The sequence below is a fragment of the Platichthys flesus genome, chromosome 14 (genome assembly GCF_949316205.1).
Source record: "Platichthys flesus chromosome 14, fPlaFle2.1, whole genome shotgun sequence".
NCBI classification, from domain to species: Eukaryota; Metazoa; Chordata; class Actinopteri; order Pleuronectiformes; family Pleuronectidae; genus Platichthys; species Platichthys flesus.
The window spans coordinates 7,501,683-7,525,429 of NC_084958.1; the positions used below are offsets into that span (position 1 = coordinate 7,501,683).

General features: G+C 41.7%; 1 protein-coding gene across 1 annotated transcript; it reads left to right on the forward strand.

Annotated features, from left to right (window-relative positions):
* Positions 1–1,686: 1,686 nt before the first annotated feature.
* Positions 1,687–23,417, forward strand: col6a1 (collagen, type VI, alpha 1). Its single transcript, XM_062404442.1, has 35 exons — positions 1,687–1,965; positions 2,668–2,797; positions 3,376–3,576; positions 3,673–3,832; positions 5,199–5,312; positions 5,397–5,417; positions 5,841–5,861; positions 5,957–6,001; positions 6,109–6,162; positions 6,294–6,338; positions 7,151–7,177; positions 7,281–7,307; positions 7,416–7,460; positions 7,571–7,624; positions 8,193–8,255; positions 8,344–8,406; positions 8,492–8,545; positions 8,631–8,666; positions 8,760–8,822; positions 9,071–9,133; positions 10,438–10,500; positions 11,475–11,537; positions 11,676–11,726; positions 11,812–11,847; positions 12,051–12,113; positions 16,628–16,693; positions 18,864–18,899; positions 19,248–19,284; positions 19,504–19,512; positions 19,620–19,753; positions 20,166–20,266; positions 20,759–20,945; positions 21,031–21,202; positions 21,318–21,347; positions 21,485–23,417. The coding sequence occupies exons 1-35, from the start codon at positions 1,881–1,883 to the stop codon at positions 22,087–22,089; spliced, it is 3,024 nt and encodes a 1,007-aa protein (XP_062260426.1). The 5' UTR covers positions 1,687–1,880; the 3' UTR covers positions 22,090–23,417.
* Positions 23,418–23,747: the final 330 nt, after the last annotated feature.

Here is a 23,747-nt window from a genome sequence, read left to right on the forward strand (position 1 = left end):
TCATTGGGATTAATCTCTTCCATCTGTGCTGACTTTTATGTTTTTGCTGGAAAAGAGAAGCCTGCTCTTTATTCTTTTCACCCTCTGTCTTTCCCTTGTTTAACATCTCATCTACGCTCACATGCTTAGGGACTATTGAATCACATTCACTGAAAAAAATTCAAATCGTTTGCCATTCACAGGAGAGCGCAGCTCCAGAAATGGATGTAGTGGTTTGTCAAATGTTGAAAACTCCTCCCCAAAAACGAATAATCCTGAGACTGGACACACTGGCTGCCCTCAGCAGTATTTCTTCAGTATTTCATCTGTGCCTCTGACTCAGAAAATGCTTCTAATCCAGTGAACATCAGAATCCTGCGGAAACTCATGCTGCGTCCTGTCTGCCATCAGGCAGGGCCCAGGACATTATGCAGGACCCCTCTGTTGTAGAGACAGTCTGTGTAACTGCAGTTCTCTTGTCGTAGAGATCTGTTTTAAGTTGTCAAGGACATGACCCGTGTCTGTGTCGCCTCAGGCTGAAAGAACTTCTCAGTGATCTCAACCCCACCTGCCTGCAAGATGTAAAAAAAGCTATAAAAAAAAAGCACTGCAGTAAAACTTAGTGTGGAACCTGAAAAAACCCCCAGCTGCTTCTCCTATGAATCCCACACGACTTCAATGGGGTATGGAGTAATGTATTTGTGATTACGGTTGTTGTTGAGACATCTAGCAGAATGCATGTTTCTAGATTTAACACACCCGCACAGCTGCCAATAAGCCAACAGATTTACCATGAGAGCCTGCTAATAAACAGAGATCATTACCAGATGTACCCCCTCCTCATCCCTCCTCCTCTCCTCCCTCTCTCCAACACTGAAACAGTGATCTCAGTGGAAACTCTGAGTCCAGGCCCAGAGCTCCCCTACACCCCGGAGCACATGCATGTCCACAGCAGCCTGAAGGAACATCCACCCCCATTTATACCGTGCCAAACAAATACTGCAACTCCCTGCCTCGCACAACCTCCCAGAAAACTCCTTTTTCCTGAGGACTCTCCAAGAGCTGCACACAAGGAGCTGTAGATGGCACTGTGTCTCCTTCTGCCTCAGAGGAGAGGGGAGTGAAGCCCCCCTCCCCCTCCTCTTCCTCCTCCCTTCCCCTCCTCTTTTATGTTCACGTCTGAACACAGAAGTGGTCCAGATGTATCGAAATTCCACAGAAAAGCGATTTTCTACAGAAAAGAAAGAGGATACAAGACTTGCTTCAGCTGCCTTTCATTAGGCCCGATGGAATTACTCCAGTTTGAATCTATTCAGGGTTTCATTGCGTAATGTTCTACATGGAAAATGTGAGATACCACTGTGAAAATGACACATAGGTAGCTTTTTCCTGGTTTCTGCAGACATTTTCTGAAATTATTAAAACACAGTCGAGATCATTTGTGCATGTACTCTCTCTTGCAAAGAGACAAACATCATCTTTGCATGTCGGGGCCTCATTTACTCTCAGGCTTGTTTATTCCTGTTGTTCCCCTCTTCCTGTCTCCGGTGGAGCCCTTTTAAGGAAGCAAACATATCTTGGTTTTGTGTAAACTCCAGGTCCTTGCGCGCTATTCCAGAGAATGCGCGTGAGCTTTTCCTCTTCTTCCTCCTCCTCCTCATCTTCCTCCTCCTCCCTCCCTCCCTCCCTCAGCACCGCGCGCTCTGGTCCTCCTCTGCGCGCTCTGGGTCTCGCCTCGGAGAAACTGCGGCGGAGAAGCTCGAATCGACAAAAAGTTATTATTTTTATTTTTTTTAAGAAGTAGCGGACTTTAGGGGGGTCCGGTGTGTTCGTGTTGTGTGGGGGAACTGGGTGGTGCTGCTGTGTATCGTTGAGTTCTCCGTTTTAATCGCAGTTTGATCATGGAGACTCTCAGGGTGCTCCTTGCGCTGCTGTGCGTCCTCCTGGCCGGAGCGCAAACGAATAACCAAAGAAACAGGTTTTCGGGTAAGTTTGCTTCACCTCTATTGTAGCTTTTAAATGTTTTTATTTCTAGGATGTGGCGTTCATGTCATTTATTTGCCAGTAAGGGGATCTGTCTGTGCTTGAATCGAGTGTAGTAACGTTTAATGCAAGAGCGCATCCAGATGTTCGTTGTCATTGGGTTGCATAGTTGCAAATCAGCAGCAGAGACGCAGCAATAGGATGAAGTATGATGTGATGATGACAGTAGCCTAGCCCACCCTGAGCAGGCCCTGGGTCTGTCCTGTGGTTTTTCTTAATGGACCTGAGTAGTGTAGAATAGACTCTGGATGTGATGCAGAAGAAGATACAACGGTGTGGATGCCAACAATTCATGTGGAGAAGTATCAAAGCAGCTTATGAAATGGAAGTCATGCATCCCCGCCAAGGTGCTGTTATAGTTCAAGTGTATATGCAACCTAACTGTTTACAGTCCTGCAATGGCCATACACCTACATGTGGGAGGATGGATCAGGTAGAGCAAACCTATGACACCCACTGTAACTGTAGGGTGCTGTAGGCCTGTAGGCCTCCAATAATGCAGCAGTGACACCCATGCTGACGTCACAGGAGTTGAGGGGTAGATGGATGTGCACCCATTTTGGATTCACTGGTTCTTTAAGAGAGATTTAAATGAATTAATTAATATTGTTGACAGTCATCTTTGTTTGTTTCCTCTGTGAGCAGACTGTCCGGTGGATCTTTACTTCGTGTTGGATACGTCTGAGAGTGTCGCCCTCAGACAGAAACCTCCCAACTATTATATCGACCAGATCAAGAGTTTCACCAAGGAATTCATAGATCAACTCCAGGAAATGTAAGACATAAATACACACACACACACACACACACACAAATACAAGTTTTTACTCTTCTCCTTGTGAAGATCCTTTTTGGCATAACGACTGTAACCTCCAGCATTAAAGTTCATTTCATAAACCCAAACCAAAGCTACTCCATTGCAATTATTCAATCAATAAGTCAAATGATAACACCTCCATTTCTATTGTCCAGGTGCATTATGGGACACAGGGACACAGGTGCAATACTGCACATCACTGACCAAACTCATCACTGATGCTGACTATAACATTTAAACAGTATTTTTCAGCCTGGCATGATTTTAATACAAATTACAAATATGATCAGCGAAATACAAATGTACCAAGGTTAAAGGTACTCCCTGTGCAGCCACACATCACAGCTGCTATATGTGAAACCTTAATTTACAAAGTATTTAGTAATTGCAACTGTCAGATAATTGAACTGGAGTGAAAGTGTATTTAGTAGTATTTGCCTCTGACATTCCAACTACAAGTACCTTAGACGGTGCCATGTTGCATAGTAATGTTGTGTTAATGTGTTGACTGTACTTAAATACGTCTATGTGTCCAGGCGCCACCGATGTGACCGAGTCCTGACTTGGAACTCAGGAGCGCTGCACTACAGTGACGAAGTCATCATCGTGCGAGAGCTGAGTGAATTGGCCACGCATCGTCAGGCCTTGAAGAATGACATCGACACCATCAAATACATCGGCAAGGGCACGTACACCGACTGTGCCATCAAGAGAGGCCTTGCTGAGCTGCTCGTTGAGTAATAATAACACAAACTGGTACATTTTGGCAGATTAAATGACGAGAGCACTGATATCATTGTCAAGTGTGTTTTTGTGTGTGTACCTGCATACAGGGGCTCCCACCACTATGATAACAAGTACATCGTGGTGGTGACTGATGGTCATCCCATCACTGGGTACAAAGAGCCGTGTGGAGGTGTGCAGGAGGCAGCTAATGAAGCCAAGCAACATGGAGTCAAAGTGTTCGCTGTCGCCATCTCACCTGACCAAGAGGTAAAAACTTGCACCTTTGGTTCTACCCTCATGAGGACCCACATACCCTTGGCACCTAACCTCAGATTAACCAGCACAACTACATGCACAATCCCCATAAATATTAAATGATAAAAAAAACCTACTTTATCAATCACTTTCTGAATATGATTAATGGGTTCCTACATGAACTTAGTCATAAGAGTTGGGAGTTTTTTGCAGACAGAGTTCTGTCTTTGTTTTTCTTTTGACAAGGGTATGGTGATGTCATATACTTTCATGCATGAATCAGAAATCAGAATTTAATGTTAGTTGATAGACTTTTTGCGAGTCGCAATCAAATGCGACCAAACCATAACCTACACAGTATGGAAGAAAGTTGCTTTACTGTATGGGAAAAGTAACTCTTCATTAATAAATCTTTCAGATGTTTAGATGAGGTTATTATTATTTCATTTTGCCATCAAAGTTGACATATGAAGTTATTAGAAGCTTTTAAGATATGTATATAGTAACATATTACATTATCTGTTGTCTACTTGTGTACATTGTCCAGAGTGGCTGGACAATGGACACACTGAATGTAAAAGATGTTTCAGAAGAACAGCGGCATTTCAACTAAATCAGCCCCCTGACAACCTCATATAAGCTTCAGCCAAACTTTGAAATGTATTTTCGCAGAGGAATTACCCTTTAACCTTGAACTATATCTGATCTTAAATTTAAAACAAAATGTCAAACTTCCCTGTGAATTACAGTTTCCTTGAAATATAGCCATGTGTGTTGGAGTTCAGGTAGGCGATAAAAATAAATTGAAGTGCGGGTATGTAAAGTTTAGTGTGAAGTGAGGTGACATTAAATGAAGTAAGTAAACTCAATTGCAGTTATGTGAAGTAAAGTCAGCGAGCATTAAAATAATTGAGTACAGTCAAGTGTAGTGTAGTGTGATGTGAAGTGAGGGGAGGTCAAAATTAAGTGAAAAACCTTCACTTTTCAAAATAAAACTTGAATTAAAGATTAAAGTATTGTTACAGTCATTGAAAATAATACAATATTTGAACACATTCAATGTTTGTTGTTTATGTGACACTGTCTGAACTGAGGAAAAAAAAGGAGGTGATCTAATGTTTGGCCTTATGCTCAGAGAGCAACTAAACAATCACTGTTCCTGATGTTCTACGTGGAAATCTAACTGTAGATAGTCTGTTATATATAATACATAAAGGACTAATGACAACATTGGCTGAAGCTAAGTGAGAAAACTGCAAAGAAAACTGTCGCAGATCAAGCTTTTAGAGATCAGTTTCAACAATCAGAAAACATAAATGTGTTGGTGTAGCTGCTAATTTCAGGCCAGTAGCTGACAGTATGTTTTGTGATTCACCAGGAAACCAGGCTTTCAATCATCGCCACAGACCAGGACTACAGACAGAACTTCACCGCTGCAGACGACTCCAGATCCACCAAGATGGAAACCATTCGAACAATCATCGATATGATCGTATGTATATTCTCTTCTCTCTAGTTGACCGAATCATTTTATTTTTATTCTAAATTAACCTTTCTTTTCTTTTCTTCTTTTCAGACAAACAAGACAGAAGATGTGGTATGTGATTTTCCTCTTCTAAGGAAATATTGTCATGTCTGTTGGCGTACTACTGTTGATTATATAGTAGAATGTCCGCAGAGCTTGTGTGAACATAATTTTTTTTTTTTAATACAAGTCACATGAAGATGAAATTATCACAAATTAAGAGTGCTGCGACGTTCAGGATTCTTGCAGCGTCAGAATCTTCCATGAAATCACAGTTTGAACTTAGATATTAGACTTGTTGAATTATCCCTACTGTCATCTGACAGTTGTACTTTCTGCTGTTAAGTTCAGAAGACTCCCCTGTCTGTAATTATTTAAGTCTTTCATTTTAAGAGCAGCTTCGAAAAACAGGATCGTGTCATGTTTCCTTCTTTGATTTGAAGATAAAGACAGTTTTCTGCGTCAATAATCTTTCTTTTCTATTTTTTTTTCTAGTGTTGCTCTTTTGACTGCAATGTAAGTATGCCCTACTACATCTATGCAAATTCAAACCATTCTCGGAGCAATCAGAAATCGGGTCATTGGTCGTGTCTACTCCATTTTGTGTGCAGGCTAAAGGAGGGGTCAAAGGACCGGACGGACCAATTGGCGGAAAGGTGTGATTATCATTTCAATGTTTTTGACTCAATACAGTCAGTGCTTTCCGCTGCACAGGTAAACATTGAAAACCGAACTAACAAACTCTTGTTTCCTTTATCAAAAGGGAGAAACAGGTAGACCAGGAATGCCAGGAGAGAAAGGAGATATTGGTGCGAAGGTAGGGGATTTCCACAATCAGCCTCATACACAACACAAACTAGAAGAAATACACAACAATCACCATATCTGCTCGGATTTATCATGGAGCACAACCTCACAATAATGATGAACTCTTCTTTTGTGTTACAGGGTAACTTCGGAGATTCTGGTCCTCCCGGTTACAATGGAGAGAAGGTATAGTGCACATCTACCACTAACACAACATGGGGTACATATCTGAAAGGATAGAATCATGAATGAATCATGCTAATGAGATTTAGCAGCTGCATCTATCATGAAGCTGTGAGTAACAGATGATACAACATCATTACATCATGTCACAGTGGGATTAAATGGAAATACCACAATGAGTTTATCCAGCCAGATGAATGGACTAACATGGTCGGCACTTATCCTGCAGGGAACAGTGTCTTGAGGAAAAATACCTGTGTGTCATCCATCCTATCTTATAGACACGCAAATGTGAACTGTTTCACATTGATCATAATATGAAGGATGAATAATTTTCACAAATGATCGTATATTGCTATTTTTAATAGTAGTAAAGTTTAGGTTTATTTGGCAGGATTTTTTTGTGTGAAGGATTGTAGGTAATGCACTGAACAAAATGTGCGAGATTCCCCTGGTTCCCCATACCTCAGGTTTTCAGTGGAAAGAATGAACGTTACACACACGCCCTCTCAACCCACAAGGTGACATTATATCATTGACACCAATTGTGTGAATGTAAGCATTTGCCGCCACACCACTTTGCCACAAATTTTAAAAAGGTTTATTTTAGCTTCACATATTTATTAGCCAGACATTTAAGAGTCAAATTGATTTATGTCTCCAAGGTCTGGTCACTCTGAATGTATTTCTGATGATCTGATTTTGTTTTATCTCATGATAATCACTGACTATTTGTCAAACTGTTCTCACCTTATCAGTCTCCACCATGCTGTTTATTCTGATGATGGTAATAATGTGTGTATTTCTGTTACTAGGGAGACCGCGGTTCCATAGGAGGGAAGGTAAGAACTCATCAAGCTCAAATATTTACTCTTAAAACAGATTCAGTAAATGTTGGGTCCGGTATGATTCATGACTCACTAATGTGGTCTGTGTTTGTTGCAGGGTGATAGAGGAAACAAAGGCTACAAGGTGAGCTCTTCCTGAACGGCGGATCCTCTGTCAAATTAATGGTTAATTTCTGCTTCCATCACTTTTATCCTCATTCATTCTGCTTCTATTTTTGATTTGTCTTCTCAGGGAGACAAAGGTCATAGGGGAAATGATGGAGTGGATGGACGCAAGGTGAGTTACAAACCCCAACATCTGATCAGTGCAGCTCTTGCTATCAGTCTTTCTTTGGGAAAGTTAATGAGTTTCATTATCATCCATGTTTCTGTGACTTTGGTCCTCAGGGTGAAGCTGGTTTCCCTGGTCTTGCCGGCTGTAAAGGATCTCCCGGATCAGACGTGAGTCATGTATCTCAAACTGAGGATAATCCCACTGTTATGATCTTGCATTTTGGCTGCGACAGGAGTGACACTCACACCGTCACACAGTGTCGACAGTATAACTCCCGATGGAAACCAGTCATTAGATGTTTACACACATTGTCATCAGGTTTAGGGACTGCAGATATACAGTAATTCAGAGCTACAGGTGTTAGTAAACAAATGCAAGCTCACATTCTTTTTTTGTGTCCTGATTTCTCTCTTGAACACCTCAGCACACTCAGACGAGTCACTGCTGTATCTGCCTCGGGCTCGTCTTCGTTGTTTACACATAAGCCATTAGCCAAAGTTGTGTGTTTAGGAACGTTGCTGTCGGTGAGGCAGACAGACTGAGGCCCTGGCTTTAATCACCACTGCGTTTACATTCTCTGCTGTCAGGTTGTTTAAATTAAGCCCTATAGACACACTGTAAACAAACACACTCGCATACATGAACATACGTGCGCAGCGACCTCTGAGATGGAGTGTTGGGCTTCAGCTGGTTGCGATCGTGCACCAAAGATGTCTCTGTGTCCTATGTTTGCAGGGTCTGCAAGGAGAGCCAGGACCAAAGGGAGACCCCGGTCCGTACGGACAGAAAGGAGGAAAAGTAAGATTTAGGGAAATCCTTTCCCTGTCAATGATTGTTAGAATCTGCCTTTTGTGCTCTGTGATCAGACCCTTTGTGCTCATTTCAGGGAGATGATGGAAAAGACGGCGAACCAGGAAGGCCTGGAAACTATGGACCTCTGGGACCTCAGGTAAATCAGTGCAAAGACAAACAGAGGAAAGTGACAGGCAGCAGAGAAGAGATATGACTCCAGTTTTCTATCTGTATTGTGACAGGGTGACCAGGGCCCTCGCGGAGCTGATGGGGACAAAGGAGAGCGTGGAGATGATGTAAGTCATAATTCTACCTGACAACATAAAAAAAATATCTGCCTTGTGACCTTTCATGACCCATCTCATATCTTGTGTGTTTCAGGGCCTGCAAGGAACGGATGGGCCACGCGGCGAGAGAGTAAGTGAAATGGATTAATATTGACTTTAAATTAGTTTGTTTGTGTGTGACAGCTGCCAAAGTATACATTTACATCTTTAACATGTCTTGTAGGGACAAGGCGGAGAGAAGGGGGAGCAAGGTTCCCGTGGAAACAGAGGGACTAGAGGAGAAGCGGTGAGTGATGATACTGAGGATGAGGAGGAGGGAGGAAGAGTCTGTGGTCTTTCTAATTTCTGTTCCCTTCCTTAGAGATTCATGGGAAATGCAGTTTGGCACCCGTACTGACTAGACTGCAACCACACTGTTCTTAATGGAACCCATACGATTGTTCTTACTCTCTGCTCCTACTGAGCTCTGTGTGCACTGCTCTGTCTATTGTTGGACTTTATGTCGCCTGAAACCTTTGGTGTTCTTCTTTCCAGGGGGAGCCAGGACCCCGTGGAGAGCAGGGAAGGGAGGGCTCAACTGGCCCCAATGGAGACCCTGTAAGAAACACACACACACACATATTTAAATATAACACACAAAAATTGAAAGAGGTACAAACAGGAGCTACGGGTTCCTGTTTCAAGACAGCCATAAAAACGAACCACCCACTTTTCTCTCTGGCAGCATCCTTTTTTCCAGTCGGATCGATAACGTGCACGCTGCATCCATACTTCATTTTGAGGGGTAGCACAGTGAGCAGAGGCGAACCTGGCCCGTGCCCCAGAATGCCGCCCACTCCCAAATGCTCCAGCTCCCCTCTCTTCTCTCGTTCTCATTTTTTTTACATCTCCTGGGAACATCGACACTCACTCTTTCCCCTCTGACTCAGTTATTCTCTCCGTTCGCTGGAGCCAAAGCCTCAGTAGGGTTTTTCTTAATAAGGCTCCGGGCACTGTAATAATAATAATACGTTACAAGCGTTAGTTGTGGTAACCTCCTTGATGTCAGTGGTTTCAATGGCTCTTTTGTGCTTTCGACTGGGCCTCCGTTCCTCATCAGAACTGAATAGTACAGAAAACATGGAATAAGTGACATGTTGGGTCGACCTCATATACACTCAGGGAAAACTGTATCCTCACATGCACTAAAAAACTGTACATCGTTTGCTGTCATACTTTTACTGCCGTTAAAAAACAGCGCTTGATGCAATTTGCTCGCAATTTTTCAAAGTGTCGTTGAAACCTTTGCAAACATTAACACTTTTGGTTTTGCTGTGCCAGGCTCAGCTTGGTCCACCAGGACATAGACAGGTCCGGCTTTGATTAAGCCTGGTTGTGCTCAAAGACAGGAAACAAATAAACATTAAGCCTCAGACTAAACAGAAAAACTGTCCTCACGAGAGCTTCCTTTAGTTTTGCCCACAGCCATCAAGTCAATCAGTGCAATCAGGCACAATTGGATGTTTAAAAGGGATGTATAATTACTTTTTTCCTGAGATAACTTCCACATCTAACAGTTAAACCTTCTTTGTCCACTCTTTGTTTTGAGCGAGGCAACATCACTACAATAGAGCCAACTTATGAAGTCATTATTCTAAAATGTTGGGGTTTTGCATTAATCTTTTATTAATCGTGTGAGATGTGTTACTCTAAGCAGCCGCTGATAAGTGTCATTACGCTAGTCGCAGTAATTTGTGGACACTGTTACGCATTGACATCTTTTTTGTGTGTTTTTTTACTGAATCGGCATTTGACATTTAGCTGGAAGATCGCTATAAATACATCAAATCTTAGCCATCACATTGACAGCGAAGGATTCAGTCAATGAAGAAACTTTAATTAACGTGATCACTGTTTTGCAGGGTGAGGCTGGTAGGACCGGATCTCCTGGCTACAGAGGAGATGAAGGCCCCCCTGGACCTGAGGTGAGTCCTACAGCACACACACAAGTTAATGATTGGTGGCTTGTCTGGTCACTGTCAATCAAACTGTCTTGAGGAAGCAGTTCAATGTTGGATCATTAAACTATTCATGAATTATAGCACTATATTAAATACCAAATTTGTATATATTTATTAGTTATATCAGTATTAATACATGTTTATTTATTATAGAAAGAGGGACACAATGTTTCAAATTAAGACATTTTAAGTCATTTGAAGACATTTGAGTGTTAGAACTAACATACTGAATACACAGTGTTTCCACCAGGATTTTTACTCAGTGGCAGTCATCAAGATACTCTGATCCTCTCCTCTTTTCTAATCACTCACACTAAGAAGTGATTTTTATAAATAACCTGCTGAATTCATATTTATATTTATATTCATGGATACATGGGGTGTTGGTTCTTCTGCAACAATAAAGTTCAAACACTGCAGTGCGTCAATGTATAAGGTGGGCGCAGGTCAGTGGGGGGAGTCAGGAGGGAGGACATGCGGCGAGGTAACACAGCACAGTGCAAGGAGACCAGATTCATGACGTGCGTCTGCCCTGATTGGGAAGCAGCGGTGGTAATAATGCCGCAAAATGAAATAATTATGGCCTTTAGGGGACATAAAAAACTGTAATGCAATGTAACCTGACCCCCACAGATTTAGCTCCATTGTGCAAACAAAAGTAAAGTTTTGTGCATGAGTCACAGTCTCAACCCCTTTATCATCATTACCCATGTATAACAATAGAATAAGCAATCATCACTTCAACATATTGAAAGTGCTTATGCAGTGTAGTATTGCGTAAGGAGTTAAAAGTCAGTTTGCAACATTTAGAATTCAGTTTATAGTTTTTATTCCCGCACATGACACAGACACACTCACACACACTTGCTACCCTGTCAACACATATCGTGTAAAATGTCATATGTTTCTAATTTTATATCTTTCTTTTTGTCTTCAAGGGACCCAAAGGACCGAGAGGAATCAAAGGAGCTCCGGGAGACAGAGGCCAGCTGGGGGAGAGGGTGAGTGTGGGAGACAGAGAGGGGGGGTCGAGCAGAAGAGAGACAGATGTGTGTCATCCATCATAAGCCCTGTCATGAGGTTTGCATGTGTGTGTTTGTGCGATTGGATCTCTAAGTGTCTCTCTTTCTTTGTTTCAGGGAGAAGACGGTGTCCCAGGAAATGGCACTGCAGGTTGTCCTGGTTTCCAGGTGTGTGGTGGTAGTTGTTAATGGTCTGTAGGTCATGTATGTTACATTTACGATTTTACATGTTGAAAATGTTTGTCTCTTTTAGGGTTATCCTGGGCCTCGCGGAGATGCTGGTGAGGCGGTAAGTCATCTTTCAATTTCCTTAAACTCAGGAATCAGGCTGTTAATGAACTATAAGTAAAGATCAGACACTGTGTATGGGCATGTTTAGCAGTGGTACTTAAGTGTAACATCAGGACTGAATATAAGTTTTCTTGCTATAAGTCAATTCAAATCAATGTCATAGTCCCTCATGACCCCTCACATTTTCTTTGTAACTTTCAGGGTGGCAAAGGAACCCCTGGACCCAAAGGAGATGATGGAGAGCCCGGAGACCCAGGCCCCGATGTGAGTCTCCATTTTGAGTTGCTCCTCGCTCTTGATCACATTTTATCTTTTCCTCACTCCGTTCTTGGCAGACATCGCAGACAGGATGTGAATCACATGTCTCGTTTTATTTGCACATTTACATATTTCACTTTTTTAATGGCCTATTTACTTGATGTGAAATATAATCATATGTTTCTACTTTTAATCTCTGTCTCTCATTTTGTTTTTCGGTGTTAGCAGTCACATACTTTACTGCTCTTTTTTTTTGTATCCATGCTCTCACACTGTCCTTCTGTTCTGCAGCTGGAAATGCTTTCTTGAGAAGATCTCAATACATTTTGTGTGTATGTGTGTGTGCGTGTGCGCGGGCGTGTGTGTGTGTGGGGGGGGGGGCGTTTGTGTGTGTGTGTGTGTGTGCGTGTGTTTGTATGTGTGTTACTCTGGAAGAGGGCTGTGATGTGATGCAGCTGTGTATATGTCGTTGTCAAGGATACCAGGAAATGAGTACAGACGATGAAGGAACTGCATTACTCTCTCTTTTAATGTGTCCATGAGTGAATGTGTCCGTGTGTGTGTGTCCGTGTGTGTGTGTGTGTCCGTGTCTGTGTGTGTGTGTGTCCGTGTGTGTGTGTGTGTGTGTGTCCATGCAGCGTGCAGCGTGCCAACTTTAATACTTTAACCCCCGGTTCAACTCTGTCGTGTTTATGTTAAAATTATTTGCGTTTCATGACTGAAACCTGAACCTGGGCTGATTCTACAGATGTGTGCTGCCATAGCCCAAACTGAAGAAATGTTGCATCATTTTTAAAGAAACTGTTTTGGAAACCTCAAAAAATCTTCTAGATTTTAAACTTGTGAGAGACACTTCTTTTTCAAAGACTGGTTCTTTTACTGAAATATAAGTAATCAACACCAACCCTTAATCACTCTGCAAACTTAGGGTGGTATTTGGGAAGTGGGTTGGCAGGATAATGGACTAAAACTTAAAATCAACATTTGGTCCTCTACTGAAGTCCACTTTTACATTTTCTAGACATTTGCGTTACTAATGGTGAAATGCTGAAAATCTTTAATGCCAAGAGGTAATGAAAGGTTTATACCACTTTAGGCTATAGCAAGCAGCCAATTAGCTTAGCATGGCACTAGATTTGAAATAGAAGGTAGGAGAACTTGCTTCCTCTACCTTCAGGTATTATACTCAGCCTACTAACACCTTTAGAGCTTACATATTTTATCTATGTCTCAATAATTCTTGGAAAAAGAGTATTAACGACAAGCAGCAGTATGATGTGAGCTACTGTAGGTGCCAGACTTTTCTCCTGCCTGGCAGCAGCAGTAACTTCTTTAAGTCTGTCACATTGGCCGAACTACAGACATAGTTTGTCAAATACATCTCCATAAAACTGCAATTCTTCATTTTTATATTAAAAATCTTGCACTGATTTAATGTGATAGACTTTATAGGGGGCCAGTCAGGTTGTGTCCAGTTTTTGTACAGTGCTAAGCTAACATGCTGCTAGCTATAGCCTCGTATTAAACTGATAGATATATATCTAATGCTTGGCTAGAAACTGAAAAAGCAAATAGCCCGAGATTGTTCTTAACTTCTGCTTTAAACATGATATCATTGTTAATCTTTCATCGGCTGCTGTTTCATTGTCCATAACCAAGCCTTAAACAAAAATACACAAAGCATATTTTATGGATCTCTATGGAAAAAGTGAATCCATTACATTCCATGTATCCCTCATTTGTCTCTGGTCAAATTTTTTTCTCTAAGAACAGTCGCTTGTTTGTTTCCACAGTTTTCACTCTGAGCCGTTCACTATTTTTGGAGAGTTCAGGGAAATCAGTTTGGCTCAAGTTCATGAGAAATTCAACTGGTTAACAACGTTCTCAGAGAATAAAATATCACTGGCCTCATTGGGTTTTTCAAACAACTGGATGTCTAATGTAAATTGTTTGAAAATATCACAATGTGCAGACTTGTGTGTTGACACCTGTCCTGTCTCTCTCTGGCCAGAGGGGCAGGGGGGGACACATCTGTGTGTCAGAGAGGATAATGGTGTTTGACTTGTTAACTAACATACTTAAGAATGATAATATACACGGTTACAAGGTTCGACATTGACCATTGGCTGCGATGTAAAATAAGACACTGTGACATCAGGGTCATCATATGTGCGGATACAATGTGTGTGTGTGTGCGTGGATGACATGACCCAGGTTTTTGACATCATAGTGTTTGATGTTGAGTGTGCAGTAATTGGAAACGTGTGTTTGTAGCTCTGTGTGTGTGTGCCTGCATGTGTGTGTGTGTGTGTGTGTGGCTGACCTTACCTTCGCTCTCTCTCCCACTCTATTCTATCTTCCACGTAGTTGAGCAGCAGAAGTGTAGATCTGCTCGTCGGCTTCCAACTGAAATATCAGAGAAAGATTTATTTTTAGGATTTGTGTGCTGACTGTATCAAATTCTGTCTGACTGTAAAATTGTTTTTATGAGACAGCAAATCAGAATAAACTTGGAGCAGAGAATTTTGGCTTAAAGTTGGTCAAATAATTCTAATTAGTATTTTAAGACATTGGTCTCTATTTGAATGATCTTAGCACATGGTATAAAGTGCATGGAGAAATTCCATTCCATGGATATGGACGTAATTCATTTATATCCATATCATCCAACTTTTTTAGTTTAACAGTGGAAAAAAAGGTCATTTTACCAGGTGCATGGCTCACAAACGTTCTACTTCTCTGTACGTCTCTTATTCATTCATGGGTGTCTTTGGGGGAGTGACATGCAATAAACCAATCAGAGTGCCAACGCCCATTCCCTTTAAAAGCCAGGTTGCTATTATTATTAATGGAAAATTGAAAGAGAGAATGTTTCTCTGCAGAAGGAACACTTTCAATGTGCACAGTGGAGTGTGCCATGCGAATGTACGTAGAATGTACTTTGGGCACCTGACTATGTAGACTCATGTTAGTATCTAGTTAATACACCCTTGAAGTTACCTTTTCAGTGCATTCGTGAGCCACTGACTTGAGACCAGGTTTTTGGTCAGTTTCTGCTGCCTAATGAAAGCAATCTGCCAACAAAAAAATGTGATCAACTCACCCATGGGTGCTCTTTTGGGCCTTTGCTTATTAAACAACATGGAAACTAGACGAGAAAATGTGTCATTTTAAATCTAGAAAGAGACCTCTGACATTCTTCGATGAAGAGGATACATGCATTTAAAAACTAAGTCCTGAATGTATCCGCATTACTTTGAAATTCTCCAAAGCTGCCAACAGTCTTCCTCAAACCAAACTGCCCATATTAGTTAAAAGTGTGACAAAGAATCTGTGGGAACAAGGACTTTAAAGATGAGATAATTCTCCCAAATTGATTTACAGGGTTAAGCGCTTCATTTTCCATAGTTGTGTCGTCTGAGCCATAAGCTCACAGTGATCAGCAGCAGGTCACAGAGAAGCAGCTGCAGGGGCTGAAGCTGCTCTCGGTTCCTGCAGCTGCACTGATGTGGCAGATAGCTTGACAGAAAAGAGTCAGATCTGGTAACTGTTAAGATTTGAAATGGGTTTAGAGTCTTACCACTTAATGGCTTCACATATTGGCAATACCCCTTCTAAAATGATGTATGTAATATATGGCTATGCATTTGTGTTGAGTGGGATGAAATACAGCAGGATATCGAGTGACATTTTATAAGTAAAAATATGAATAAATAAGTGTGAAGTCCAAAGTAAAAGTTGAGTGTTGAAAAGACGACTTTTCCAAATGTTTTTTCCTGGATTAGCTGAAAAAAGATCAAACAGATCAAACAGATCCCCGTTTATTTCTTAAGTAATTTGGAATGTAATTAAATGAAAATTATTTCTTCTATTCTTATTATCATGTCACCTTTAATTCATTTGAAAGCCTGACTATTAGTTTCTAACTGCAAATGCTAGTTGTTAACCTCCTAAAATTTTATGTCGAAGTTTTCTCTAACCTATCATCCAGACTACATTTCTGTGTCACTTGTTATCTAGTATAGCAATTTCCATAGCTGCAAAAGTTTTGATATTGCCCAAAACACTGCAGCATCAATCATAACTAAATATTTAAACACACAACACCAATATTTGATATTTAAAATGTCTTTCTTTGCTCTACTTCTATGGAATAATTTACGATGGCCAAATATAGGAAAAGACATTATCGACTTTTTCCGTACATTTTCACTGAATCTATCAATATATTATTTCCAACAACTGAACAAATCCTTTTGAAGTTGAATTGTAAACTGAAAATGTTGACCCTTGGATGTAGTTTGTGCCGATACACTTACATGCATGATCTTTACACACAGGACACAAAGCTGTAAACTTGTCATGAAAATGTATTTAACATACTGCATTTCTGTCATATGTATAACCAAAACGTTTGTTTCTCCTGTAGTTTCAGAAAGTGTATCCATTTATTTAAGAAGAAAATTGTATAAAGGCGTGGCCCCCTCTCTTAATCTCCATGTCATTTTCTCTTTTAACAGAACAACCAACCAGGACCTCCAGGACCCAAAGGGGCCAAAGGTCACAGAGGACCTGAGGGCAATCCGGTAAGAGTACTGTGTGTGTGTGTGTGTGTGTGTGTGCGCGCGCGCGTGCGTGTGTGTGTGTGTGTGTGTGTGTGTATGTGTATGTGTACGTGCATGCGTGCGTGTCTATGTATGTGTGTGTGTGTGTGTGTTAAAGGCTTGTCTCCAGATGTAAACAAGCTGAGACACCGAATGTACTGCTGCTCACATTCTGTATGAAAATAATGTAAAAAAAACCCTGCCTGCCTTCATGAGTGTTTGCGGCACCAGGACATGAAATAGAATAAACCACAACATCCTTTTGTTCATGGTAATGAGGGAACATGTTACTAAGTACGCTGTTGTGGCTCACCAGTGTGTTTTAAGAGATTTTGAAAAATGGCTGCAAATCAATTCATTGTTGACTTTGGTCTTTTTGGTGGATTTGTTGATCGCCAAACTAATATTTTACAGGCCTTTGCCCATCAAAACGAATAAACAGCACCAAATAGTGAATAGTTTGGTGCAGAATTTCAATGTGCCTGACTATTCACATAAATTGCGACAAGATTTAGCATATAAAGCTATCCCGATTTATTTGTTAATAGAGAATAGAAAGGAAATTGCATCTCGGAAAAGAAAGATGTAATCTACATGAAGTGGTGATGGTCTGGTGCTCCTTTTACTAAATAACAAGAAAAAATAGGAAATACCTGTTTACACAATAAAGACATCCCCTGGTTGGTTTAGAAGCACAAACTGTGCCACATCAGCCTCAGTCCATATTCCCGGATGTTCCTGAGAGAACTGTTGCAACAGCTGGAACCAAGATCATAGTTTTTTTTATATTTAATTCGAGGCAGATCATGTTTGTTAGTTACCAGTCCGAGCTGTGCGTATTTGGTTAATTTATTCTCTCCATCCGGAGTTGAGTTGCATGTTCATTGAACCTAGCTTCCATTTGACTGCACTATGTCCTTTTAAAGACAAAAATAACTGAGCAGTGGCTAAAGACAAATGGGTTGAATAAAAAAATAAACTTGACCAGACTGAGGAGGAAGTCTTTCTTCTTCTATTGTACTGTACTGTACTATACTTCAAGGTGATTTTGTCAACAAGGTATATTCTGATTGGTTAGATGTGTCAGAAGTGAAACTTTTGAAAATTTGGCCTTGGTCTGAAAAAACGACTTGATACAGGTTTGAAAAAAACAAATAACTTGAAAGATTAACGTAGGAAAAAAAAGTGTCTAGTGTGTGAAGGCCTTAACAGATTCGAGCACTGTATATTTCGTTACTTGTGGGCAGTGGTTGCTTCAGATCCCATAGAGATCCAGTAACTGAGCTCAGATCACAACTCATCACAACAACAAACCACATGGCAAGACCGAACAAAATGGCGACCCTGTGTTTGGCTCAGTGTAAGAAGGAAAGATGGTGTAATTCACAAATTGGCAAGCGAAGCTTTTGGTATTGGATCCTGTGAAAGAATTAACAAAGAGCGGATCTACGTATAAAGGCTTGTTCTCTGAGGCTCAAACTCAACATCCAAACTTTCTTTCTCCTCCTCCTCCTCCTCCTCCTCCTCCTCCTCCTCCTCCTCCTCCTCCTCCTCCTCCCTTTCCTCATCTTTTCTTCTGTTCCTCTGTCTTGGATCTGTGCTGCATATTTTTTTTATGAAAACTTTGCGTCATATGATACTTCAGACGATTTCTCTCAGTCTACAATTAACGGCTATCCCTCTATTTTTCTCCCTCTCTTTCTTTCTTTTCTTTCTCTCCCTCTCTTATGCAAGCTTCACTGGCGTCTTAGTCACAGAAAAGAATGCTCTTGAACTGAGTTTAATGTCTGTTAAACCAAAACAGATGGTTTTCCTTCAGTTGAGCAAAAGAGAACTTTAACGCTGTGGCAATGAACTTTTGGAGGATCCACATGTTGTTGCAGAAAGATAGCGGCTAACACAAAATGTGTGGGAGTGGATGTGGGTTTTGTGACTGAGGGGTTCTGGTTTGCAGTCAAAAGAGGAATAGTTTTCCAAAGAGTCACCATGTCTTCCCAGTTAAAATAAAAGCCTCCAGGAGTCTGTCACCCTGAAGTCAGACCAGATCAACTTTTGTTTGGCCAATATTTCCTCAAAAAGATAAACATTCACATCTATCAGGGAGATGAATCATTTTCCCCTTTGCTCATATTCATTCTCTCTCCTCATTCAGGGACTTTCTGGGCCTCCTGGACCACCAGGAACTGATGTGAGTATAAATGAATTCAATCAGTCTGTTAATCTCAACCCCTGCCCTCATTTGAGCCACAGACCCGAACCAGGCAATGCACTGCAGAATAATTTCCCCCTTTAGGTTGCTCTAGTTTTGAACCTGAAACTGATACTGTATGTTCAATCGAATCCAATTTCCTGGACCTGAGGCCCATGGCCACTTGTCCACCAGACGTCATAGTAAAACATCACCTCAGTCATAATCCCTTTTTCTTTTGGAGCGGCTTGAAACCGTCTGAGTCCGGGCTGTGTTGTCTTTGAAAGTTATGTGAGGTGATTTACCAGAGCTTTGCAATAATCCAACGTTCTCCACCTCTCTCTGCAGGAATGTGAAATTCTGGATATCATCATGAAGCTCTGCTGTAAGTTAGACACTCACGCTTTAACAAACAAAGAAATAAAGCCACATGCGGCCTTCATTAAACGCTTTGCCCTCATGATGGGCGATTAGCCAAACATGTAATCGCACCCAGAAGAATGTGAGGGATAAGTAGGTTACTGTTTATGTCTTCTTTTTTTTTGTACAGTCAATTAACTTTGATTTGTGTTTTTTTTCCCATCCTCTGCCAATCACTTGGCAGCTTGTTGCGGTAAGTTTGAACTCAATCTACAACAAACTCATTATCACAATTATTGACTCTACTGCATGGCTTATCCGATCCTTTGTGATGTTATTTGTTTATTTCTCTACTTTTAGAGTGTAAGTGTGCACCTCTGGACCTGGCGTTCATTGTGGACAGCTCAGAGAGTATCGGTTCCACAAACTTTGCTCTTGCCAAAGACTTCATCATCACAGTCATAGACAGACTGGTTAAAGACCAGCAAGTCAAGGTACAATAAATTCCTTCCCTGAATTTATTCTGGTTCTTGACATTTGACTACGCTATATTTCATATTCATCACATATCTTTGCCTGACATCTGCAGGATAACCCATGTTTGACCATGTGCACTGTGTCCTTTACACAAATTGATATCAATGATGTTGCGAAAACAATTTTTCTGAGATGTTAGGAACTTCTCTCCTTGAGAACAGACCTCAAAATAGAAAGTGTGAAGGAGAGAATTTTTTTCTGGTTTTGGAACTTACTCTAATGTCTCTCCAGTGACTCTCTTCTTCCAGTTTGGATATAATTAGTCAGGATGGGTGGGGACACAGAAATGTTGACAGAAGAAAACACGTGGTTTTGGACATAACGCACAGACCAAAACTCATGGTCACAATGCACTGTATTTCTTTCCAGTTTACAGGCAATGAGTCCAGGGTGAGCGTAGTCCAGTACAGTGGATCAGACGCTCAAGAAGCTGTTACCACCGTCTCCAACAGCCTCGCCACATTTAAACAGTGAGTTCACTTGCATGCGGTCACCATCCCGCCTGCCTCAATGCTTTTTCTGTGGCTTGCAATTTGAATGTTTAGCATAAAGGTGATTCATAAGGAGTCAGCATAGCCACAGGTTTGGTTTTAATGTTTCAGTTCAGGTTAAATCCTCTCCAAATTCCAAAGACAGTATTTTTTTAAATACATGATGCTTATAATCAGATTCATCTACCCCGCCATCTGAGATCCACAATTACAGGACGGGACACAGCACTGCGACATCTTGATGCCAGATCTTAGACCCAGAAACAGATATCACACATGACAACTTAACCAAAAAAGCTTAGCTTAGCACTACATCCAAGGCTGATTTCTTTCCCCAACAAGTTTCTCTTTCATTCTAGATAGGGCTGTTATTAAGCTTATTGTGTCTGTTGGAGTTCTTGTTTTCAATGTTATGACTTTTCCCTAAAAATCGATTATTGTGACATCCACTGTCTCTCTGTATGTACACAGGAAGGTGAGAGAATTGAAGTGGCTGGCCGAGGCCACATACACAGGCGAGGCCCTTGAATATGCTCTGACCAACACAATCAAGTTGATGAAGACACAGAACCGAGTTGTTCTCGTCCTCACTGACGGACGCTCTGATATTTCCAGGGACAAGGTTCCCCTTAACGTACTCTGTGGTAATGACATCCGGGTGAGTAACTTGATAAACACTACTGATAACAGTGCCACAGTGTTCGCCCTTGAATTGACCTAAGAACCTTCTTCCTCATCTCTAGGTGGGTGGATTAGGAGTGAAGGACTACTCAGGTCGTCAGCCCAACAAGGAGCAGCTCGGATCCGTTGTTTGTAAAAGTGACCCCAAACCAGGCTTCTCTTTCGTCCTGGAGAACTTTGCTGAGCTCCTAGATGACTCTTTCTTGCAGAACCTTACATCCACAATCTGTCAAGGTTAACACACACACATACCTGCACACAAATGCACATCCTCAGAAATTTGCATCAACTGAATAGTTTGTAGCAGCCCCAAATAAACTGACTAAATGTCTGTTGTTCCTTCATCCAGATAAGAAATGCCCAGACTACAAATGTCCCAGTAAGTCTGTTTTTCTTTAACAAGTGAATTGAAAATGTATTAATGCAATTTGGCTTTGTTGCACCTTCTTAGCTCTCTTGTCTGTCACTAACCAGCGGAAACTAATATATCGTTGTCTGTTTGTGTGTATATTGCAGTCACCTTTACAAAAGCAGCTGATATTTTGGTGATGATGGACAGCTCAGCCAGTGTGGGCCAGAAGAACTTCGAGACAAGCAAGACCTTTGTCCAAAACCTTGCAGATCGTTTCCTGACCGCAAAGAGAAACGCGGGTGCTACTGTCAGAGTGGGTGTGGCCCAGTATAGCCGAAGTGCCCGCATGGAGCAGGGGCTGACCAGCAATTTCACCCTGCTGTCTCATAAAGTTGAAGAGGCCGCCTACCAAAGTGATGGCACCAATCTCTTAGAGGCCTTGGAATTTGCTATTAGGAATTTACCAAGCCGTGGGGATGCATCGGCAGGCATCAGGAAGCTGGTGCTGTTCTCTGATGGCAGGTCTCAGGCCATCACCGGGCCTTTGCTGGAGAAGCGTGTCCGCGAGGTGGCAGATGCAGGGTTGGAGCTATATGTTATTGCTGTTGGCAGCCAGGTCAATGAAGTCAACTTGCGCACTCTGGCGAGCAGGGGGCGGCTGGACGACATCAGCTACGCCCAGCGCCACATGTTCCGGGTCCCAGATTACCCCTCTCTGCTCCGCGGTGTCTTCGCCCAGACCGTCTCCCGCAGGGTGTCCATGCCCTAAATGCAGTGCCCCAAACAACAGGACCAACATGCTTTAGATTTTTAGTCCCATTACAAATAATCAGTCTCACTCATTTACTTTACACTGTGTTCAAGTACTTAAAAAAATGTCACAAAGACAAATGATTGTCTGGCAGGCAAATGGAAATGTCTTCATCAAATCTCCATGGGACTTTTTTACCCTGAGTTGAGCCTCCAGTGAAGACCATCTCAAGCTGTGTACCAATTCCACCATCTATGTTTAAATAATTATCCATAACCCAAGTGATTGTAAGATTTTAGAGTTTTAGAGGTTGACGTGACAACAAACAGTTGAAGGGAGCTATTGGGAGGTAAAGGTCAGGGTGAAAATGTCCCATGAAGTATTACTTCAGTCCTGAGGTCTCTCCGGGACTGGAGCTCCTTCCAATCGCGTGTAAGGGTCGAATGTGGAGTTATTTTCGTAGCTCTTACCACTCTTTCAAGAGGTGCCTGGTGTGTAGTCTCATGCTTTTTCATCTTAAGAACACAAATGAGCCAATCATAGGTGTGAAGGTAAAAATTCAAGATACAAATCCTTTGGTGAGTGACTGCTGTAACTAGCTGTCACCTATATTTTGGGTTTTGCTGTCATGAACCTTATGGAAAGAGGAGTTAGAAACCTCATGACATGTACAGGACTCAGTGAAAGCCTACAGCCGACATCACTTGAAAGGAGATCAAACCGGCTGGGGAAACCGGATGTGACATCAGGCAGACACAAACACAAAATCCATCAGAACTTCAACCAGGTAGTGATTAGGATGCAACAGCTGGATTCAACATGTGTGAGTCTGTCCCAGTGTGTGTCTGCGTGTGTGACGTATAGGTGTTTGGTGCTGAGGGGATTCTTTTAAATGTAGCCCCGGGCGACTGTTCTATAAACAGTTGTGCAGGGGTCAATGGTTCAAAAGACAGAATGACAGAAACCTGTTCTTTAGTGTCTGTGCAACACATCAGCCTCTGTCAAACACACACGTACACTCACACATATTTGTACTTAATCAGTAAGGTAGGAAAACATCTGTCATAGTTGTAGACTGGAAAACAAATCTAAAGGGACTAATGCTGCGAGTCCCTCACCCGCAAACACACACACACACACAATTTAGTTCCTCTCAACTGTATATTCTAGACCTTAAATGTTGTCATCAGCGGCCCAGGGCTGCTGTACTGTTGTTATTATCTGTGGTGCTATTAGTCTCAGTGTATCAACCTCTACCCATGATGTAAAAGAAGATATTTGTCCTGAGGATACACAGCCTCAGTAGTGCTGTAAGAGCTCCTTCAATAAAGGTTGCTACACCCAAACTGTCTCGACTCACTTTTGTCCAAACTCACATCAACACAATGAAATATCCAGTTTAGAAGCCGGTTCATTAAGTTACATTTTCATGTGTACATAATGATCTCCCTTTAACATTGATTTACTTTCTGTGATTCACTCTATGATTCGATTCCTGTGGCAAATCGCAGCGTGGCTTTGCTCGGCCTTCAACTAAGCTGAACTTTGACCCTAGACCTTCGCTTCTCCTTCATGCTCTTGTGGCGGGTACACACCAAACGCGAAGCAAGTTCTTCTCCTGATAAGATTATAGTTAAATTCAATACAGAGACATAATCAAGTTGAAGACTAGTGAA

What these genes read in the sequence shown, in the direction of transcription:
- col6a1 (XM_062404442.1), top strand. Translation starts at nt 1,881, where the DNA reads ATGGAGACTCTCAGGGTGCTCCTTGCGCTGCTGTGCGTCCTCCTGGCC. An exon ending in AAGGAGATATTGGTGCGAAG is followed by an intron (nt 6,163 to 6,293) that starts GTAGGGGATTTC and finishes TTTGTGTTACAG; the next exon opens with GGTAACTTCGGAGATTCTGG. An exon ending in CTGGACCACCAGGAACTGAT is followed by an intron (nt 18,900 to 19,247) that starts GTGAGTATAAAT and finishes CTCTCTCTGCAG; the next exon opens with GAATGTGAAATTCTGGATAT.